The sequence below is a fragment of the Bos javanicus genome, chromosome X, assembly GCF_032452875.1.
Source record: "Bos javanicus breed banteng chromosome X, ARS-OSU_banteng_1.0, whole genome shotgun sequence".
Classification (NCBI taxonomy): domain Eukaryota; kingdom Metazoa; phylum Chordata; class Mammalia; order Artiodactyla; family Bovidae; genus Bos; species Bos javanicus.
In genome coordinates this window covers 82,298,979-82,318,955 of record NC_083897.1, presented here as the reverse complement: position 1 = coordinate 82,318,955, position 19,977 = coordinate 82,298,979, and the positions used below count along the sequence as shown (strand labels likewise).

General features: G+C 41.3%; 1 protein-coding gene across 2 annotated transcripts in view; it reads left to right on the top strand.

Annotated features, from left to right (window-relative positions):
* Positions 1-2,293: 2,293 nt before the first annotated feature.
* The window catches only part of IGBP1 (immunoglobulin binding protein 1), a 46,755-nt gene continuing 29,071 nt past the window's right edge, over positions 2,294-19,977 (top strand). The window contains exons 1-5 of one of the 2 annotated variants that reach the window (XM_061409829.1): positions 2,294-3,009; positions 3,395-3,688; positions 12,656-12,851; positions 14,912-14,991; positions 15,717-15,829. In XM_061409829.1, coding sequence (XP_061265813.1) covers positions 2,819-3,009; positions 3,395-3,688; positions 12,656-12,851; positions 14,912-14,991; positions 15,717-15,829 — 874 coding nt within the window. In that variant the 5' untranslated portion in view covers positions 2,294-2,818. The remainder of the gene's footprint in view (positions 3,010-3,394; positions 3,689-12,655; positions 12,852-14,911; positions 14,992-15,716; positions 15,830-19,977) is intronic. The other variant, XM_061409830.1, reaches the window with a different exon arrangement.

Here is a 19,977-nt window from a genome sequence, read left to right as displayed (position 1 = left end):
TCATGTGAAGAGTTAACTCATTGGAAAAGACTCTGATGCTGGGAGGGATTGGGGGCAGGAGGAGAAGGGGATGACAGAGGATGAGATGGCTGGATGGCATCACTGACTCGATGGACGTGAGTCTGGGTGAACTCCAGGAGTTGGTGATGGACAGGGAGGCCTGTGTGCTGCGATTCATGGGGTCGCAAAGAGTCGGACACGACAGAGCGACTGAACTGAACTGAACTGAGTGACCTCACTTTCACTTTTCACTTTCATGCATTGGACAAGGAAATGGCAACCCACTCCAGTGTTCTTGCCTGAAAAATCCCAGGGACAGGGGAGCCTGGTGGGCTGCCGTCTATGGGGTCACACAGAGTCGGACACGACTGAAGCGACCTAGCAGCAGCAGCAGCACTGGTTTAACCTGGGGCTTCATTCTGTCCCACATAAACGATCTCTCCATCTTTTAAAATCCTACTCAATTTAGGGTAGATGGAGTAAAAACACCTGAACTTAAAAGACATTGGCTTTGTCACAACTGGTTGGGCAACTCACTTAACTTATCTGATCTCAAGTTTTTTTTCCTCTAATTTTTGAGATCCCCTTCCAACTTTGAAATTGTATGACTGCACGTCACATCAAAGAAGCTTTCAGACTACTCCTAGCATAGAATGATTTGTCATTTCTTGGGTTTCCAACAATCTGGGCAAAACAACATATCCCCTAGTTATATACTGTCCTATATTGCCCTCTAGTTGTTTTTACATGAAAACTTTTTTTCTTCTCAATGACAGTTAACTATATTTAGTTTAAAATCTTATTTTCCATGGCAGACAATATGCATTTTACTTAACTTAAATCTCCTAGGACAACTCAGGGTGTGTCCTAAGGTGAAGTGAAGTGAAGTGAAAGTCTCCAGTCGTGTCCAACTCTTTGTGACCCCGTGGATTATACAGTCCATGGAATTCTCCAGGCCAGAATACTGGAGTGGGTAGCTGTTCCCTTCTCCAGGGGATCTTCCCAACCCAGGTCTCCCGCATTGCAGGCAGATTCTTTACCAGCTGAGCCACGAGGGAAGCCCAAGAAAACTGGAGTTGGTAGCCTATCCCTTCTCCAGCAGATCCTCCTGACCCAGGAATCGAACTGGGGTCTCCTGCATCAGCTGAGCTACCAAGGAAATCCTAAGGTAATCGGAATATATTTATATTGATTTGTTCAAACAATGAGATCTCTTCTCTCAAAGTCCTGGAATTATATTTTTACATCAGTGCAGTAGAACGGGAAAGGGTGGGAGGTGGGAGGGAGGTTCAGGAGGGAGGGGACATATGTATACCTATGGCTGATTCATGTTGATGTATGGCAGAAATCAACACAATATTATAAAGCAATTATCCTTCCATTAAAAAAAAATAAATTTTAAAATAAAAAAATATATAATGTGAGCCACAAACGTGAACTTGATATGTAATTCTAAGTTTTCTAGTAGGCATATTTAAAAAGTGAAGACAAGTTAAATTAATTTTAATAATATATTTAACCCAATATATACACAAAATATTAGCATTTCAACATGTAGTCAGTGTAAAAATGATTGAGATATTTTGTATTATTTTTTCATAATGTTTTCAAAATCCGGTGCATATTTTACATTGACAGCACATCTCAATTCAAATAGCCACATTCAAGTGCTCAATAGCCCCATGTGGCAAGTGGCTACCGTATTGAGCAGCGCCGTTCTGCGTAATAGAGCTGCTTTCCAAACCGAACACTTATTTTTCTATTCATATGATGACACTGGGCACGTACTAAGTACCAGGCACTGGGCTAGCCAGAGGAGCGCAAAGATTAATCAGACTCATACTGGTAAGGGAGATAGATTTGTAAGTTGCTACCTGTGGCAACCCACTCCAGTATTCTTGCCTGGAGAATCCCAGGGACGGAGGAGCCTGGTGAGCTGCCGTCTATGGGGTCGCACAGAGTCGGACACGACTGAAGCGACTTAGCAGCAGCAGCAGCTGTAATATAATGTGGTAGGTGTTCTGATAGAGATGCACCGAAAATTTTCATCTGGCAGGGGAAAGGGGCTCAAGGAAGTTTTCAGAGGAAGTGACTTTTGAAAACGTGTGCGTGTGTATAGGAGGGGTGACTTTTGATTGTGTATGTGTGTAAAGGGGTGACAGTAACGTGTGTGTGTGTGTGTGTGTGTGTAAGAGGCGTGACGTCACGGGGAAGAGGAAGGGCGAGGATTGGCCGATAGGAACCCAAAACTCGAGCTGCTGGGTGGCCGGAAGCCGGAGGGGGGCGCTACTTGCACTTCGCTCTCACGCGCGCAGACCTGCGAACCCGGCAAGCTGCGCGGAGTTCGGAGCCCCTGGGCTCCCTGGCCCTTGTGGCCAGGGAGCGCCTCACGAGGTAAGGCGCTCGCCTGGCCGGCTCCTGGAGTGCTCCTGCTCCTGCCTTCTCGCGCCCGCCCTAGCTCTGAATTCAGCCTCGTCACACCCGCTCCTCAGAGCCGATGGCACAGTCCAGGCCCGGGTCGGCGACAAGGAGTCACGCAAAAGCAGCGCCTGGGGTTTGCTTTTTTATTTGCGTGTCATTATCAGTAACAGATGTCTACTACTTGTAATAGGCAGCACAACAAAATGAGTCCATGGAAACGGTTGCTAGGCTGTGAGTTAACAGCAGCCTACGGAGATTTTCAGACGCTTAGGTAACAATGGAGCTACTGGACCAATGCGGCACCCCTTCCGGTTTCTTCATCTCTCGCCTAGCTCAGCTTTCCCAGGGTTGCCTTTAACCCCGGAAGTGAGGTTTTCCGGGTTCCTCCCTCCCTAAAATGGCAGCAGCCGAAGACGAGTTACTGTTACCGCGGCTCCCCGAGCTGTTCGAAACCAGCAAGCAGCTTTTGGACGAAGTGGAAATCGCAACTGAACCCACCGGCTCCCGAATAATCCAAGATAAAGTGTTCAAGGGACTGGATCTCCTGAAGAAGGCTGCAGAAATGTTGTCGCAGCTCGAGTTGTTCAGGTATGGGCGAGAGGGTAGTAACCAAAGGCAGAGAACGTAGGTAATGATGATCACCAAAGGTGGAGCCATTGAGCCTGGGTGGAGGAGACCTTTGAAACTGGGAGCCTTTCTATCCTACCTCCCCCTGCGATCTTGTGTACATTGTTTGCATTCTCTACCTCTCTTCCAAGATAGTTAATTTCCCACGACTCTCCTCCCTAGTTTCGGTTATTTGCAGAGGCATTGGATGTGAGTGCTCAGCCACTTTCATTGAAGAAAGCCGGCAGCTGTTCCAGGTGCCGCCTCCCTTTGTCCCACCCCGATCCCAGCCCTCCCCTCCCCCAGGAATCAAGGGCCACAGTTGGAATGCCTAGCCAGACTTTACAGCCTACTCTGCTCTTTGCAGCCAAAATGAAGATTTGGAGGAGATCGCGTCCACCGACCTGAAGTACCTGATGGTGCCAGCATTTCAAGGAGCGTTCGCCCTGAAACAAGTCAATCCCAGCAAGCGTCTAGATCATTTGCAGTGGGCTCGAGAACACTTTTTAAACTACTTAACGCAGTGCCAGTACTATCATGTGGCAGAGTTTGAGCTGCCCAAAACCAAGACCAACTCAGCTGAAAATAACACTGCTAATTCCTCCATGGCCTATCCTAGCATCGTTGCTATGGCATCTCACAGACAGGCTAAAATAGAGAGGTGGGTCATTTGAGGACTGCCTAATTGCAGTGCTATTGGGGAAGGGTGCATGTTTTTTTCTGGGGGGTGGGAAACAATGGTGTATGTACTCTTTGGGTTTTTATTGAGCATAGGTCCTGGTGAGAGCAAACTCGCAGTTTTTCAAGAAGCCTCTGTCTTGGTTGAAATGATCATACCTGTCAGACTCCTAGCACCTTATGGTTGCCAACAGCAACAATGTAGTTTTAGCAGTGTTTCCCAATCTCTCCCACATCACAGCATAGCAATATTCACACGGTACAGTGGGGTACTCCATGGACTGTATAGTCCATGGGGTCACAGAGTCGGACACAACTGAGCAACTTTCACTTCACTTCACTTCACAGAGGGGTAAGTATCTCTGAAAGGCACAGATATCTTATAACTATAGTCCATTTTTGGTCCATTGATTGAGAAGCTCTGTTCTAACAATACTGGATCAGGTGTGTAACATCCTGAACTAATCTTAATACTGGCATAGCTTCATCATGTGAAAGTGCTCACAGTGTTTAGGAGCTATGCTAGGCAGTGGGGATTCAAACTGGGTATGGGCATTTGTATGAATATGGGTGGTCTCTTCCTTGGAGGAGCATACAATCTGGTGAGGAAAAGAAGCATAGAAATGATATAAATTATAGAATGATATGATAAGAAAATGTGTAAAGTATTGGGAGAGCCGAGAATAAGGGCACCTAACCAAAGAGGGAGCAGGAGAGAAGAGAAGGCTTCCTGGCAGAGGTGACTCCTGTGATGAGTTGCTTAAGGATGCATAGGAGTATTATCTAGAGGAAGAGGAAAGGATGGCTTTAGCCAGCAGAGATAATAGCAGTAGAACAGCTACAGGGGCATTAAAGACCACAGTGTTGGGGTGAAGAACAACTGTAAGTAATTAGGTGATGCTGAAACACAAAGTGGGTGGTGAAGAGGGGGAAAGAATACCGAAAAATGTTGTAGGGTTCAAACCAGGGAGAACTTGGGGTGTGAGGAAGGTGAAAGAACAACTTTGTTCTGGGAACTTGGGAAGGGGGTTTGAATCCCAGCTCCAGCATTTAATCATTCTGACTGGGTAGATTGCTTAGCCTCTCACTGCCTTAATTTCCCCAGGTGTAACACTGGATGATAATAGGTCCTATAAAGTAGTTAGGAAGATTAGAAGAGAAATGAATTTTTAAAACTCAGCAGTGTCTGATACAGTAAGCACTCAGTCAGCTATTGTTAGATCTTTGTAGCTAAGTACAGGTGGTGGAGTCAGAGACCTGGGTTTGAGACTCAGTTCTACTTATAAGCCATTGAACTTTGGGTAACTTGTGTAACCTGTCTGAGCCTCAGGTTTCCTCATATGTGAAGTATAAGTAACAATGGTACCTATCTCATAGGGTTAAGAGGCATTAATAAAATAAACCATGTAAAACAGCTGGCACAGTATCTGGCACATAGTGAATATTCTATGTTACCTACTATTAGGCCATGCTAAAGAGCTTGAACTTCGGTTGGTGACTTGGGATCCACTGGAAGTCCACCCCCCCCCCCCCACTGCAAAGAGTAGCAAGGTCATATTTGCACTTTAACTTGCATAATCTGGCAGCAGTTAGGAAGCATTTTGAGGGAGAAGATTAGATCCAATTAGGTCACAGAGGTGATGGAGGCCTTACTATCCCAATGGCAGAAGGGATGGGGGGATATATTTATAGGGTTGAATCTGCAGAAAACCTGGTGATCAGTTGGTTTTGGCAGGTAGGGTAGAAGGAAGCAGCATGGGAGATGTCTATGTTTCTGACATAGGTGGAAGGCTGTGGAACTCATTGAGATGGGGAATAGAAGAGGAAGAATAGATAGGGGAGAGTATGAATTCTGTATTGAGACATGTTGCATTTAAGGTGCCTAGAAGACATCCAAGTAGAGGTATCTGTAGCATGAAACTCAGGAGAGGCCTGGTCTAGAGAGCTGAAAATTGATTGATTCATTTAACATATTTATTGAGCCTTTGCTGTGTGCCAGGAACTGTTCTGGGTAATGGAGAACTAGATGGAGTCCATGCCCTCATGGAGCTCTTGTTTTGGTGGAGGAGACAGACAGTAACTAGTAAATAAAAATGTGACTTTAGGTGGTAAGGGCTTTAAATAATAAAGTACGGTTAAGAGCTAGTGAGCAACAGAATGATTTTTGAGGAAATGGGGTAGAATGATATGAAGTGGAATTCAGTGTCATGTCCTCTGTAAAAAGGTAGAGGTAGCCTGTTGGCATATACCAGTTTAAACAGTGAATTTGGTATCCAAATAATTGCAATATATCAAAAAAACAAAACCAACAACTAAATGCTATAGAGAGATACAAATGGTGTTGTGGAGAATGACCAGGGAGTGATCATATCTGGTTGGAGGGATAAGGGAAAGATTTCACAATGTAGTAGCATTTGAGATGAGAGGAGAAGCTTGGGTAAAAATGTAAATTACAGGTTTGCCTGAATGTAAAAGTAATTAATACTTGTGAAAGTTGGAAAACAGAATATTTTTTTAATTAAAAATAAGCTTTCATCTTAGCACTGAGATGATCTTTGTTAACTTCCTGATGTCTTTCCTTTCAGATATATAGTTATTTTAGTTAATACATTTGGAGGAATACCATCTATTCTTTTTTAAAACCTAACATCCTATTGTGATTTCCCTTTGTCTTTTGAAGCCAAGATATTTAATGGTTAAATAGTATCAGTCTTATATTGTAATTATTTAAGCTAATCTTTTGTCAAATGCCTAGACTGTTAAAGGGTAGAGGTTTTTATTTGATTTTGCTATTCTAAGTAATGCTACAAAGAAACATAAATGTATCTCTCACTGTTTCCTTAGGATAGATTTCTAGAAGGACCAGTGAGTGCCTAGATTAAAGGGTTTGAATATTTTAAAACTCTTGATGGTAACAATATTGCTTTCCATAGTAACAAAGTTTCAAAGTATGTTCCCCACACCAGATGGGCAAACAAGAAAGATACCTCATTGTTTTGATTTGTATTTCTTTGATTAAAAAGCTTGATCTTTGAACTTTTTTTTTAATGCCCAACAGACGAGATATCAACATTATCTTTTTGTTAATGGCTCCTGTATTTATATACTAGCTCAGGCCTTCCTTGACCTTCAGACTGGTGCTTCCAGCACTGTTTGTGGATGTTTCACAGACATCTCAAACTTAACTTGCCCTAAATTGAATTGTTGGCTTTTTAATCTGCAAATGTGCCCTCACACCCAAGTCCTAATGATCTCAATAAAGAGACTGCCATTCACCCAGTTGTTTTAAGCTAGAAACCTAGGAGTTGGCTTCAGTTCCTCCCTTCTGTATTGCCACATCCAGTCCATCAACAAGGCCTACCAGTTCCAGCTACAAAATATACCTAATGTCCTTCTGTTTATCTCTTTCTCCACTGTCATACCTTCACCTAGGCCGGCAGCATGTCTTACCTAAAATATCTAAGCTGTTAACTGTAAAGACGTGGATGATCTGCATCTGCCTCTCTCCGGTCTCACCATATATTGTACTTCCCCTGTTCCCTGGACTCCTGCCATAATAGCCTTCTTTCAGTTCTGAACAGATCCAGCTCTTTCCTTCTACAGACTCTTTGTACGTGTTCTCTTTGGGGGAAATGCACTTCATTTATGTCTTTCTGGGCTTTTGTCTTTTTTCACTACTAGAATGTATATTCCATGAGAGCAGTAGCCATTTCTCTCTTGTTCTCTGTGGTATGTCTAGCACAGGTCCTGGCATATAGAAGGTGCTCAAAAAATGTCTTGTTGACAAGCGGCATGTGGGGACAACATGAGCAAAAAAAGCCTAAGGCAAGGTAGTTTGAGATATGTACAGGAAATGGAGAAGAGTCTGGTTTGGCAAAAGCTAAAAGTAGTATGGTCAGAGGACTATAGGGAAGTGATGTGTATAGAACACTGAAAGGGAAGAGAGATGCAGAAAGACAAGTTAACGTGTTATAATAGTACTTCAACTGGGAAGAAATGATAATGAAGTTACAACTGTCAGAGATACTACTTTTGCAAGAAGCATTTATATGATTAGAAAACAAATTGTTTAAATCCTTATTCAATTTCTGTAAGTCCTCCATCCTCTGCCTTATGAGATCATCCTACATAAAACACCTAAATAGTATGTCCTCTCTCTCCCGCTCAAAGCGTGTTTCTTCATGTATCTTCTCTACTCTTAATTCCCATCTTTGAGGAGTAAGTGTAAGTCTTGTTGATTAATTGAACCTACATTCTTTTGACAGAAGTGGAGAAGTAGAAGCTGGGTAAATAATGAGTCTAGTTTAGGACTTACTGAATTTAGGTCCTGATGTGACAACTGGACAGCTGTGTCCATAAACAGATGGAAATGTGTAACTAAAACTTCAGTTCAGTCACTCAGTCGTGTCCAACTCTTTGCGACCCCATGAATCGCAGCACGCCAGGCCTCCCTGTCCGTCACCAACTCCCGGAGTTCACTCAGACTCACGTTTATCGAGTCAGTGATGCCATCCAGCCATCTCATCCTCTGTCATCCCCTTCTCCTCCTGCCCCCAATCCCTCCCAGCATCACAGTCTTTTTCAATGAGTCAACTCTTCACATGAGGTGGCCAAAGTACTGGAGTTTCAGCTTTAGCATCATTCCTTCCAGAGAAATCCCAGGGCTGATCTTCAGAATTGGATAGTTGGATCTCCTTGCAGTCTAAGGGACTCTCAAGAGTCTTCTCCAACACTGCAGTTCAAAAGCATCAATTCTTCGGCGCTCAGCCTTCTTCACAGTCCAACTCTCACATCCATACATGACCACAGGAAAAACCATAGCCTTGACTAGACGGACCTTTGTTGGCAAAGTAATGTCTCTGCTTTTGAATATGCTATCTAGGTTGGTCATAACTTTCCTTCCAAGGAGTAAGCATCTTTTAATTTCATGGCTGCAGTCACCATCTGCAGTGATTTTGGAGCCCCCAAAATAAAGTCTGACACTGTTTCCACTGTTTCCCCATCTATTTCCCATGAAGTGATGGGACCAGATGCCATGATCTTCGTTTTCTGAATGTTGAGCTTTAAGCCAACTTTTTCACTCTCCACTTTCACTTTCATCAAGAGGCTTTTTAGTTCCTCTTCACTTTCTGCCATAAGGGTGGTGTCATCTGCATATCTGAGGTTATTGATATTTCTCCCGGCAATCTTGATTCCAGCTTGTGTTTCTTCCAGCCCAGCGTTTCTCATGATGTACTCTGCATATAAGTTAAATAAGCAGGGTGACAATATACAGCCTTGACATACTCCTTTTCCTGTTTGGAACCAGTCTGTTGTTCCACGTCCAGTTCTAACTGTTGCTTCCTGACCGGCATACAGATTTCTCAAGAGGCAGGTCATGAGACTGTTTTGCAGCTAGTGATAAAAATTTAGGAGCATCGATGGGTATGGATAGATTGCCACAAAAAAACATGCAGAGGGAAAAAATCCAAGGATAAAACCTTGGGGCAAATTAAGGAAGAAGGATGAGAAAGAAAAGGGCAGTCAGAGATAAGAGACTCAACAAGGTACAGATGGAAGTACTTATAGAAAGAATCCTGGGGAAGATAGAGAACAAATGTCATGTCTTCTTTGAAGTTTCTCCCTACCTGTCTCTCCTCCCAGATACTATAGCATTTAGTTTTTGTCACTTATCTGGGCATAACTATCTGTTATTCTCTAGACTTGGAACTTCTAAAGGTCAGAGACCATGACTAATTGTATCCCTAGTATTGTAATTATGTCATTGTATATCCTTGGTACCCAACCCAGTACTTGGGGATCATGGTAGGTACTTGAGGTATCTTTGGGAAGGACAGAGTGGTCATCAGAAAGATGGACGCAATATGGTATAGCAGAAAAAGCCTGGGCGTTTGAGTTAGACCTGGGGTGACCCATCCAGTTTCTGCCACCTAATAGATGGGGCATCATCTAGCCCCTCTCAACTTTTAATTTTTCTCATCTGCTAACATTATTTATATTGCTGCTTACAAAGCACTTTCATGAGTATTGGTCATTTGATCCTCTTAACAGTGCCATGAAGCAGATATTATCCCATTTTAGAAATAAGGAAATGGGCCCTCAGTATTGACTTGTCCAAAGTTACATGGCTAGTAAGTGGCCAGGCTAGGATTTAAACTCAGGTCTTCAAATTACCAATTCTAGTGTTGTTTAGAAAAGAGAGAAGAGTGGTCATTTGAAAAGACAGAACAGGTTAGGGGAAAGGCACTGGTAGAGTGAAAAATTCTAACTGCAAATGACAGGGAGGATAGGATTGAGTGAGGCCTGGAAGAATGTGGATGGGGACTGGATTGATAGTGGAATGGTAAAGACATTTCCTTGGTAAAGACAACAGTGCCTCCTTAAAGGCAAGAGAAGAGGAGGAAAGCTGACACTATAAAGATACGAAGGTAAAAATGGAAATTCAATTTCCCATTGACTGGTCATCTGATTAGTATGATGGTGGCATGGAGTTCACAAAAGATGAAGAAGATGATAACTGAACAAGAGTGACCGTTGCACTGAAGTTTGATCATACAAATTTGTCTTTGACTCGTTTGACAACAAATTTGTAATTGGTTAGCTCTCTTCAGCAGCTTGGGAACAGAAAAGGGCAATGATGAAAGTTGCCCAGAGTCAGAAGGGTGACAGGCACTGGGTGATAAGGATTGTTTGCATGTAGTGGCTCACCATAGGAAATCTACAACAGTCATGAAGGTCTAGGACAGTGGTTTACAGTCTGTTCCTGGAGCCCTAAGATTTCGTCACAGTGCCTGGGTAGGGGAGATGTTGGGAGCCTTTCTCTGATTTAACCAAGGTAGTTTTATCTTTTATTGCTTATTGGAATTCAAAATAAGCTCTCATAAGAAGAAAGGATTCTTCTGCTAAGAAAGATTTGAAAAACACTGGCCTCAGAGATCAGGTATTCAGGAGCTTAGAAGTCCCAAAGATGACTGAGAACAAAGTCATAGGAGCAAAGGAAGTAGAGAAGACCAGAGAGTACGATTAGACTGCGTATATGTGGAGGGTAGGAAAGGAAGCATAAGAACCTTACTCAGAGGCCCAGCAGACTAACTCAGAATTTACCCCAGGTTATGTACATTTAAGGTCCTGGTATTCTTTTTTTTCCTGACTCAGGTACATCAGGAAAGAGGGTGGGGGTAGGAGTGGGATCAGAGTTTAATGTTCTCAAGCGATGTCTGTGATAGCATTCATGAACTAGGAATTGACATGTGTGGTGTTTTACTCAGAAGGCCACCTATGATGGTGCTGTGACATTTATTTGTAACATTGCATAAAGTGCCCACTTGTTAATTAAAAGGAATAGAAGAACCTAAAAGTTTTTATAATAAAAAATGTTTCCAGAGCAGTGGTTCTTGACTTTTTGTGGGTCATGGACCTCCTTTAACGTCTTCTCAGCAAAAAAAAAAAAAAAAGCATACAAATAGAGTTCTATACAAAATTGTGGGGAGTTCAAAGACACCCTTCCTCCCCAAATTCTGTCCATTGAACTCAAGAATTCCAGATTTGAGTGAACACCTGCAGAGAAGCATCTGATCCTGGAGGTCTGGAGTGGAGTTTTAGACATAGGTGTTTCAAGATACTTCTCTTGGAAACTGTGGAGTTTTTCCTTTATTCCTCTTTCCCTCAAGCCCTTACATCCAGTAAATCAACAAATACTGCTTTATATTTTAATTACATCTGGATCTTACCACCTCCCTATTTCAAGTCACTCTCAACTTGGATTATGGCAGTACCCTCTTCAATTGATTTTCCTGCTTCCACCCTTGCCTCTCAGCCTCCCACAGTCTAATCAGAGTAGTCTGTTAAAAAAGTTTTCACGTCATGTATTCTATTTTAAAGCTTCCAGTGACTTTCTCTTCTCATTCAAAACATTATGACACCTGATATTTCATGTCTTATTAGCCTATTGGGTTCTATATGGCCCTGGCTATCTCTCTGCCCTCATTTCCTGTCACCTTCACTCCATGCCAACCGCACTGGCCTCCTTGCTATTCCTCAAACACGTCAGGGCAGCACTCATATTTGCTTTTCCCCCTTGGAACACTTCCAGATCCTGTCATGGCTTCTGTACTTATTTCCTTGAAGTCTTTGCTCAAGTGTCACCTCTTTATAGAAGTCTCTCTTGAACACCCCTACTTTCACACTATCATTCTATCCAGTTTAGCTTGCCTTTTTTTTTTTTTTTTGGCTTGTTCGGAGGACTTATCACCACCTGACATCTATTTCTTTTTGACTGCTCACACTAGAAAGAAAGCCTCAGGAGAGCAAGGACTCGCTTGTAAGTACTGTTGTGGCTCAAGCACTGAGAACAGTGCATGTCACACAGTAAGTACTCAGTAAATAGTTGTCCAATGAGTGATAGATGACATACTAGAATGCATCTTGGAAAAGGCAGGCAGGGTGGATATGAGTCTTTAAATTATATAGGATGAGTCAGAAGAGCTGGAAACATTTTTGACCAGAAGAAAAGAAGAGATGACCATTTTTTTAGGAATTCCTGCATCAATGGCAGGTAAATAAAAATTCTATGATTATTTGAAGCTTTAATTCCCAAATGGACATTGTATGATACTAAGCACCTGACCTAATAAAGGTTGATGTCATAAAATTGCTAAAGTACTCCCATGTTGAAAGATGATGGGAAGAGTTGCTCAGATTAGGTTTCCTCGATATTTCTCTGGCTTTAGAATGTATTTCTCCACCTCTACTGATCCCTTCCTCGCCTTGTAGTCTTGCAAGAATGGCCTTGATGGCAAATTCTGAGGTATAAAATCAGTATTTTTGCCAAAGTGAAAATTGTCATCCTTACTACCTGATCATTTGCAAAGGTAAAATCGTATTTTGGCCTTCTTTTCAAGGAGCACCTCTTTATTTTTAAGTTCATGGGTAATACTTTTCTGTGGAACAGATACAAGCAGAAGAAGGAGGTGGAGCATAGGTTGTCTGCACTGAAATCTGCTGTGGAAAGTGGTCAAGCAGATGATGAGCATGTTCGTGAATATTACCTCCTTCACCTTCGAAGGTGGATTGGTATCAGCTTAGAAGAGATTGAGAGCATTGACCAGGAGATAAAGATCTTGAGAGAAAAAGACTCCGCAAAAGAGGTAAGCCTGGTCACTGCCTAAATAGCTCCAAAAGCTACTGTCAGAGATTTGAATCTACAGGAGAGTAATCAAATTAAAATCCTTTCATGTTTCCATAAAATCACTGCTTTTATTAACCTTAGTGGAGGAAGGCTGAAGGTTCTCTAGGATAGCTTTCTCTCTAGTTTTCAGTAGTGTTCCCTAGTGCTTTCTAACCTGTAACACAGTTCTAGTCTTTTGTAATTTTGTGACATGCCAGGAGAGGGAGAGTCTTCTCTGAAGTGAAAACTGCTTTTGGCTGCGAGCAGTCATGACTGTGGGGGCTTCCCAGGTGGCGCTAATGGTAAAGAACCTGCCTGCCAGTGCAGGAGCCATAAGAGATGCAGGTTTGACCTGTGGGTCAGGAAGATCCTGTGGAGGAAGGCATGGCAACTCACTCCTGTTTTCTTGCCTGGAGAATCCCATGGACAGAGGAGCCTGGCAGGCCACAGTCCATAAAGTCATAGAGAGTCAGAAATGACTGAAGCGACTTAGCACACACGCAATCATGACTGCTGAAGGAAGGCATAGGGAGGTGTGCCTTGAAACTCTGTGCTTGACTGTAATAAACAGGAAGAGGGATAGGATGTGAATGAAGAAGAAAAGTGGACCTGGAGAAGAGAGAAAAAACTTAAAAAGAATATAAAAGACATGAAATATGTTTTGGTTGGGGGAGAAATCAAAAGTTAACCTTACACAGTGATATACTCACACCATAGGTCACCCAAGTATGAGACACAGCAAGGACCTCTGTATGCACAAAATGTCGGGCATAATGGTAAAGAAAATTTGATATAGTACCACTTTGGCTGTACCTGAAGACCATAACTATGTTTTGGAGCTGATTTTTCAAAATATTGGGCTCTGTGTCGGGGTTTTGTACATAGCAGAGCAGCTGCCTCACTGTGATCTATTGAAAGTCAGCCCTCAACACAAGGGTTTGTAAAAAAAAAAAAAAAAGAAGAAGAAGAAGAAGGAAGAATTATAGAAAAGAAAAAAAAAATATCAGGCTCTGCTACCGGTTACTTTTTGGTTCAGGATATAACATGAATTGAGTTGAATTAATCAACTAGTTACAGGCATTTAAGTCCTCAGAGAACTCTTGCTAATTTGATTTGTACTAATTAGCCCAGGAGCTTTTGCCTCAGGGTAACATCAACCTAGTTCTTTATGTTAAGGGATCAAAGAACGAGCAATTAATATTCTAAAGCTTTAAGGCCCTTTGAGTATATCTAGATGAATGGGTTTCAAACACTATGAGGCTGGACTATTCTGGATCCTCCTGTCTCCTTCTTTGTTTTTTGTTTTTATGCTCTCTCATTTGGTATTGGGATTGGCTATGTAAGTGATAGAGTTACAAACTGAACATTTTTTCTTAGACCATAGTTTGTTTCGGTATGCCCCTGAACAGCCAAGATTCCTTGAAACATTTCTATACACCTGTATGTGAGAGATACTAACCCGTTCTTCCTCCCCCTCTTGCATTTAGGAACATCCACTTCTTTTTTTTTATATTTATTTGTGGCTGTGCAGGGGTCAAACCCGTGTCTCCTGCGTTGGTAGGCAGATTCTTTACCACTGAGCCACCAGGGAAGCCCCTAGGAACATCCACTTCTAATACACCATAGGGAGCTCTTGACAAATAGCATAATTACATTGGACAGGGTTTTAGCAGAAAGGTCTTAATAATTCAGCTTTAACCCTGAAATCCAGGCTGAGGAAAGGGGCTTCAAATTCAGCTCAAGAGGTTTAGGTGGAACATGGAAGAAAGCTTTGGAATCTGCCTCTTTGGAGGGGAGTGTTTTAAAGTCAAGTAATTTTTCACTTGTGAAATGATTCCTGGAAGAGCTTTCTCTTCCTCCCTTCCCAGCATGATACTTGGGCCATCTCAGGAGAGCTAACCAACCTCCACCATTGGTATTTTGCTAATATATCTTAGAGTCTGATAAATAGGGTTTTTCAAGCACCTAAAGACTTAAGAACCTGCATAGTGGGGTGGGCACAATGACAAATACACTTCTGATAATTAATTTCCTTTTTAGGCATCAACTTCTCAGTCATCTCGTCAGGACAGGCCTCCAATGAAACCGTTTGTTCTCACTCGGGACATGGCCCAAGCCAAGTAGGTGGTATTAAAAAGTGGATTGCCTTTGCAAGCCCCTATTTTTATGGTTCATTTACAGTGCATGAGTAACAGAATGGGCATTGTTAATAAAGGTCATGGCTTCACCTGGGAAGACTGTTCTTCCATCCAAGGAATATTATCTCTTCCAATACTTTCTCTGTATCTCTCATCATCAGACACTTCCCTTACAAACTTGAGCTTAAAAATAGGCTCAAAAGGAAACCAACAAAAATAAATAAATAATGAATTAAATACAGAAAGAAGGAAAAAAGAATCTAAAGAAGAATTGTAGCCCTTAAAATTGTTTCCTTCAGCTGCAATTCTCAAATGGTCATGTTTGCCTATCTAAGTTTTAATTCTGAGATTAAAGATTAACCTTTTCCATAAGGTTGCAGAAGAATCTCCTTCCTCTGTGTATCTTTTAGACCCACCAAGAATAAATACTCCTTCCATTATATCATCATTCTGTGGGGCATTAGCCTCTAAGATTGCTTATTGGGAGATAACTCTGGGCCTTTATCTTCTTGTGAAAGCTCTTGCCTTTAATTCTCCTCCCTGGATGTCTCTTTTCACTGTCCTCACAGAAATTTACACAACTCCTCAGAGGATAGCTGGATAAGAGAGCAAGGAGGAAATAGACACAAGCTTTGCCACTAAAGAGAAGAAACTTTTTAATAGTGCTATTTATGTTTACTTTTCTAAACGCAGTGTGATTCTTACAGAGTATTTGGAGCTGGTTATCCAAGTCTGGCATCTATGACAGTGAATGACTGGTATGAACAGCATCGGAAATTTGGAGCATTACCAGATCAGGGAATAGCCAAGACAACGTCAGGTATGAAGGGGTGGGAGGCGAGTAGTAATACTACTACACTACTGGTCCCTAACTCTCTAGCAGTTAAATTCAGACCAAGTATCTTTGCCCTTTAGAGCAAAAGAAATCTGGACAAAGATTCTGAGTAACAAATTCTAGTCAGTATTTTATTTCATTTATTATTAAAGTAAATAGCATGTGATTCTGGGAGGATGGAGGCAGTGAAGCAGCATAGTTTTTTAATTTTTCCATATATCATGGCATAAAAACAGACTGAACAGATAGATAGCAAAGCCAAAAATCCATAGTTAGCAGTTCCGCTTCTGGTAACAGCAGAGTAGGTTGTTATCAGGCCAACCCCTCCTATAGATAACAGTTACAGACTGAGCAGAATATAACAAAACAGCTGTCTGGAGGCCCTGAGAGTGACCAAAAGGAGACACAGACTGTAGGGCAGTCACCAATTAGAAGGCAATGGTACTTGGACCTTCTTGTGGGTAAGAACTTTAGCTTACTGTGTTCTTTGAGCTCACCTTGGTAATTAGATCATAGTAGGTACTTCCAGGTGTCTTTGGGAGGGAAAGGTTGAGTTGGTAGTCATTAGATGGAAGCAGTATGATATAGCAGAAAAAGCATGGTCAGATCTGGAGTAACCAATGACTCCTACCACTTAATAGGACAATCATAGCCCCTCTGAGCCTATTTTCAATATCTCGTATATTATCTCACTTTATATTCTTAACAACCCCATGAAGCAAACATTCTTATTCCCATTTTAGAATGAGGAAATGGTATCTGAGAACTGACCCAAAGTAAACATAGCTAGAAAGTGGCCAAGCTAGAACTTTAATACAGGCCCTAAAATTCCCAGTTCTAATGCCGTTTCCACTATAGCACAGAGAAAAGTGGTCATTTGAAAGGGTTTTCTGTGTTTTTATAGCGTTTTATCCATGGGCAGGCTGCAGTTGCTGTAATATGGAGATAAATAAAACTTGGATAGAAACTTGCAGTCTTATAGTTTGAGGATTGAGAGAACAGATTCAGGATGATTATAGCCACTGAAAACTAAGGAGATATCCCAGGAGAGAAACCACTGAGGAGGAGCCCTAATTCTCTATATAAACCCTTCCCAAATCTCTGGCAGACTGATAAACTATGCATGCACAGGATTGATTCCAAGCACCCTCAGTAAGTCTAAAATAACTGAATGGATAATCCAGCTTCACCCAATGCAGAGAAACAGAACTTGGAATTTTCATTCTAGAGAAATTAAATGAAAAATACCTAAAACAAAAAAATCAGTACTTTTTACAGAATTCGGAATCTCTACAACATATCATTCAGAATGTTTGGGATTCAATTCTAAACTACTATACAGGGAAAAAAAGAAAATGTGACTTATGCTCAAGAAGAAAAGCAGTCAGTGGAGACCAATCCCAAGATGATTCTGATGTCAAAATCAGCAGACAAGGACTTTAAAGCAGCTTATTTCTATGCTCAAGGGCATAGGGGAAAATATGCTTATAATGAATGAAAAGGTAATAAATCTCAAAGAAGTAGAAACTATACACAAAAGATTCCAGAACTGAAAAATATAATATCTGAAATTTAAAAATTAAAACAGACTCATAGATTCAGAGGGGAAAGTGGGTGGTTGCCATGGGAGAGGGAGGTTGCAGAGGTGAAATAGGTGAAGGGGATTAAGAGCTACAAACCTCACACGTGCACACACATAGAGAAGAGATTGCAGAGACTGCCCCTTGCATGATCTTGGGCCATTTTTGCTTATGCCAATCTGTCCAAGCAACTTCTACACAACACCAGTCTGAGCATGACTCTCACTTGGCAGCAAATTTCTATGGTATTCATTACCTACTGGAGGGAAACAAAGATAATATAGGTTTTATCCTACATTATCTTCAATAGTTTTATATTTTACATTTATGTTTATGATCCATTTTAAGTTAATTCTTGTGATAGGTGTAAGGTCTATGTCTTAGCTAAGACTCTGTAAATAATTTTGTCATACAGATGGACTTACCAACTCCATAATCTTATAGTCTAAAGGTCAAACTTACCCTACGGGATAAGAGAGATGTTTAATTAATATTGATTCTTTTTTTCTCATTGCAGAAAAGGGCATTCTTCTTGTATAAAATTTGGAAACTAGAGATAGTAAAAAAAAAAATTCACAAATCTACAATCAGATAATTAATCTTAAAAAAAGAAGAGCTACAAACCTCTAGTTATAAAATAAATAAGCCACAGGGATGTAATATACAGAATAAGGAATGTGGTCAATAATATCATAACTTTGTGGGGACAGATGGTTACCAGACTTAAACGGTGATCATTTTATAATATATGCAAATGTCAAACCACTGTAATGCACCTGAAACTAACATATTGTATGTCAACTATATTTCAGTTTTTTTTAATTTGAATAAGCTTAATAGCAAATTCTGGATAGGGAAATGGCAACCCACTCCAGTATTCTTGCCTGGGAAATCCCATGGACAGTAGAGCCTGATGGGCTACTGTCCATTGGGTCGAAAAAGATTCAGATAGGACTAAGCGACTAAACAACAATAGCATATTGGCAATGACAGAAGAAAGGGTTAAATTGAAGATAGATCAATAAAAATTAGCCATTCTGAAAATCAAAAGATTAGAAAAAAATGAAGAGTCTCAATGACCTGTGGAAAAATATAAAAAGGTTTATCATGTGTACATTTGGAATACCAATAAGAGGAGAAAGAGAGAGAAGGGGCCATAAAAAAATTTGTGAAGAAATAATGGCTGAAATTTTCCCCGAATCTGTGAAAAACAAATTGAGAGATTCAGAAATTTCAGTAAGCCCCAAGCAAGTATGTTGAATACAGTGCAAACCACACATAGGCATGTTGTAGTCAGACTGCTGAAACAAAAGTAAAAGAGAAAATTTTGAAAGCGGTCAGAGTACATATTACACGTAGTAAAAGAGAAAATTTTGAAAGTGGTCAGAGTACATATTACACATAGAAGAGCAATGATATGGATTGTTGTCACCTTCCCATTTGGAACAGTGGGTCCCAGAGATAGTGAACTACTGCCTCAATTAAACACCTCAATTTAAAAATGAGCAAAAGACCTTAACAGGCACCTCACCAAAGAAGATTATACAGATGGCAAATAAGCATATGAAAAAATGCTCAACATTGTATGTCATTTGTTGTTCAGTTGCTAAGTCATGTCTGACTGTGACCCCATGAACTGCAGCATACCAGGCTTCCCTGTCCTTCACTATCTCCCAGAGTTTGTTCAAACTCACGTCCATTGAGTCAGTGATGCCATCCAACCATCTCATCCTCTTTCACCCACTTCTTCTGCCCTCAATCTTTCCCAGCATCAGAGTCTTTTCCAATGAGTCAGCTCTTCACATCAGATGGCAAGAGTTTTGGAGCTTCAGCTTCAGCATAGTCCTTCCAGTGAATATTCAGGGTTGATTTCTTTTAAGATTGACTGGTATGATCTTGCTGTCCAAAGGACTCTCAAGAGCCTTCTCCAGTACCACAATTCAAAATCATCACTTGGCACTCAGCCTTTTTTTATAGTCCAACTCTCACATCCCTACAAGACTACTGGAAAAACCATAGCTTTGACTATATGGACCTTTGTCAGCTAAGTGATGTCTCTGCTTTTTAATATGCTGTCTAGGTTTGACATAGCTTTTCTTCCAGAAGCAAGCATCTTTTAATTTCATGGCTGCAGTCATCATCCACAGTGATTTTGGAGCCCCCAAAATAAAGTCTGCCACTGTTCCCATTTTTTTCCCATCTATTTGCCATGAAGTAATGGGACCAGATGCCATGATCTTAGTTTTTTGAATGTTGAGTTTTAAGCCAGCTTTTTCACTCTCCTCTTTCACCCTCATCAACAATTCCTCTTTGCTTTCTGCCATTCGAGTGGTATCATCTGCATATCTGAGGTTGTTGATATTTCTCCTGGCAATCTTGATTCCAGCTTGTGATTCATCCAGCTCTGCATTTTGCATGATGTACTCTGCATATAAGTTAAATAAGGAGGGTGTCAGTATAAAGCCTTGACATACTCCTTTCCCAGTTTGAACCAGTCCATTGTTCCATATCTAGTTCTAACTGTTGCTTCTTGACTTGCATACAGGTTTCTCA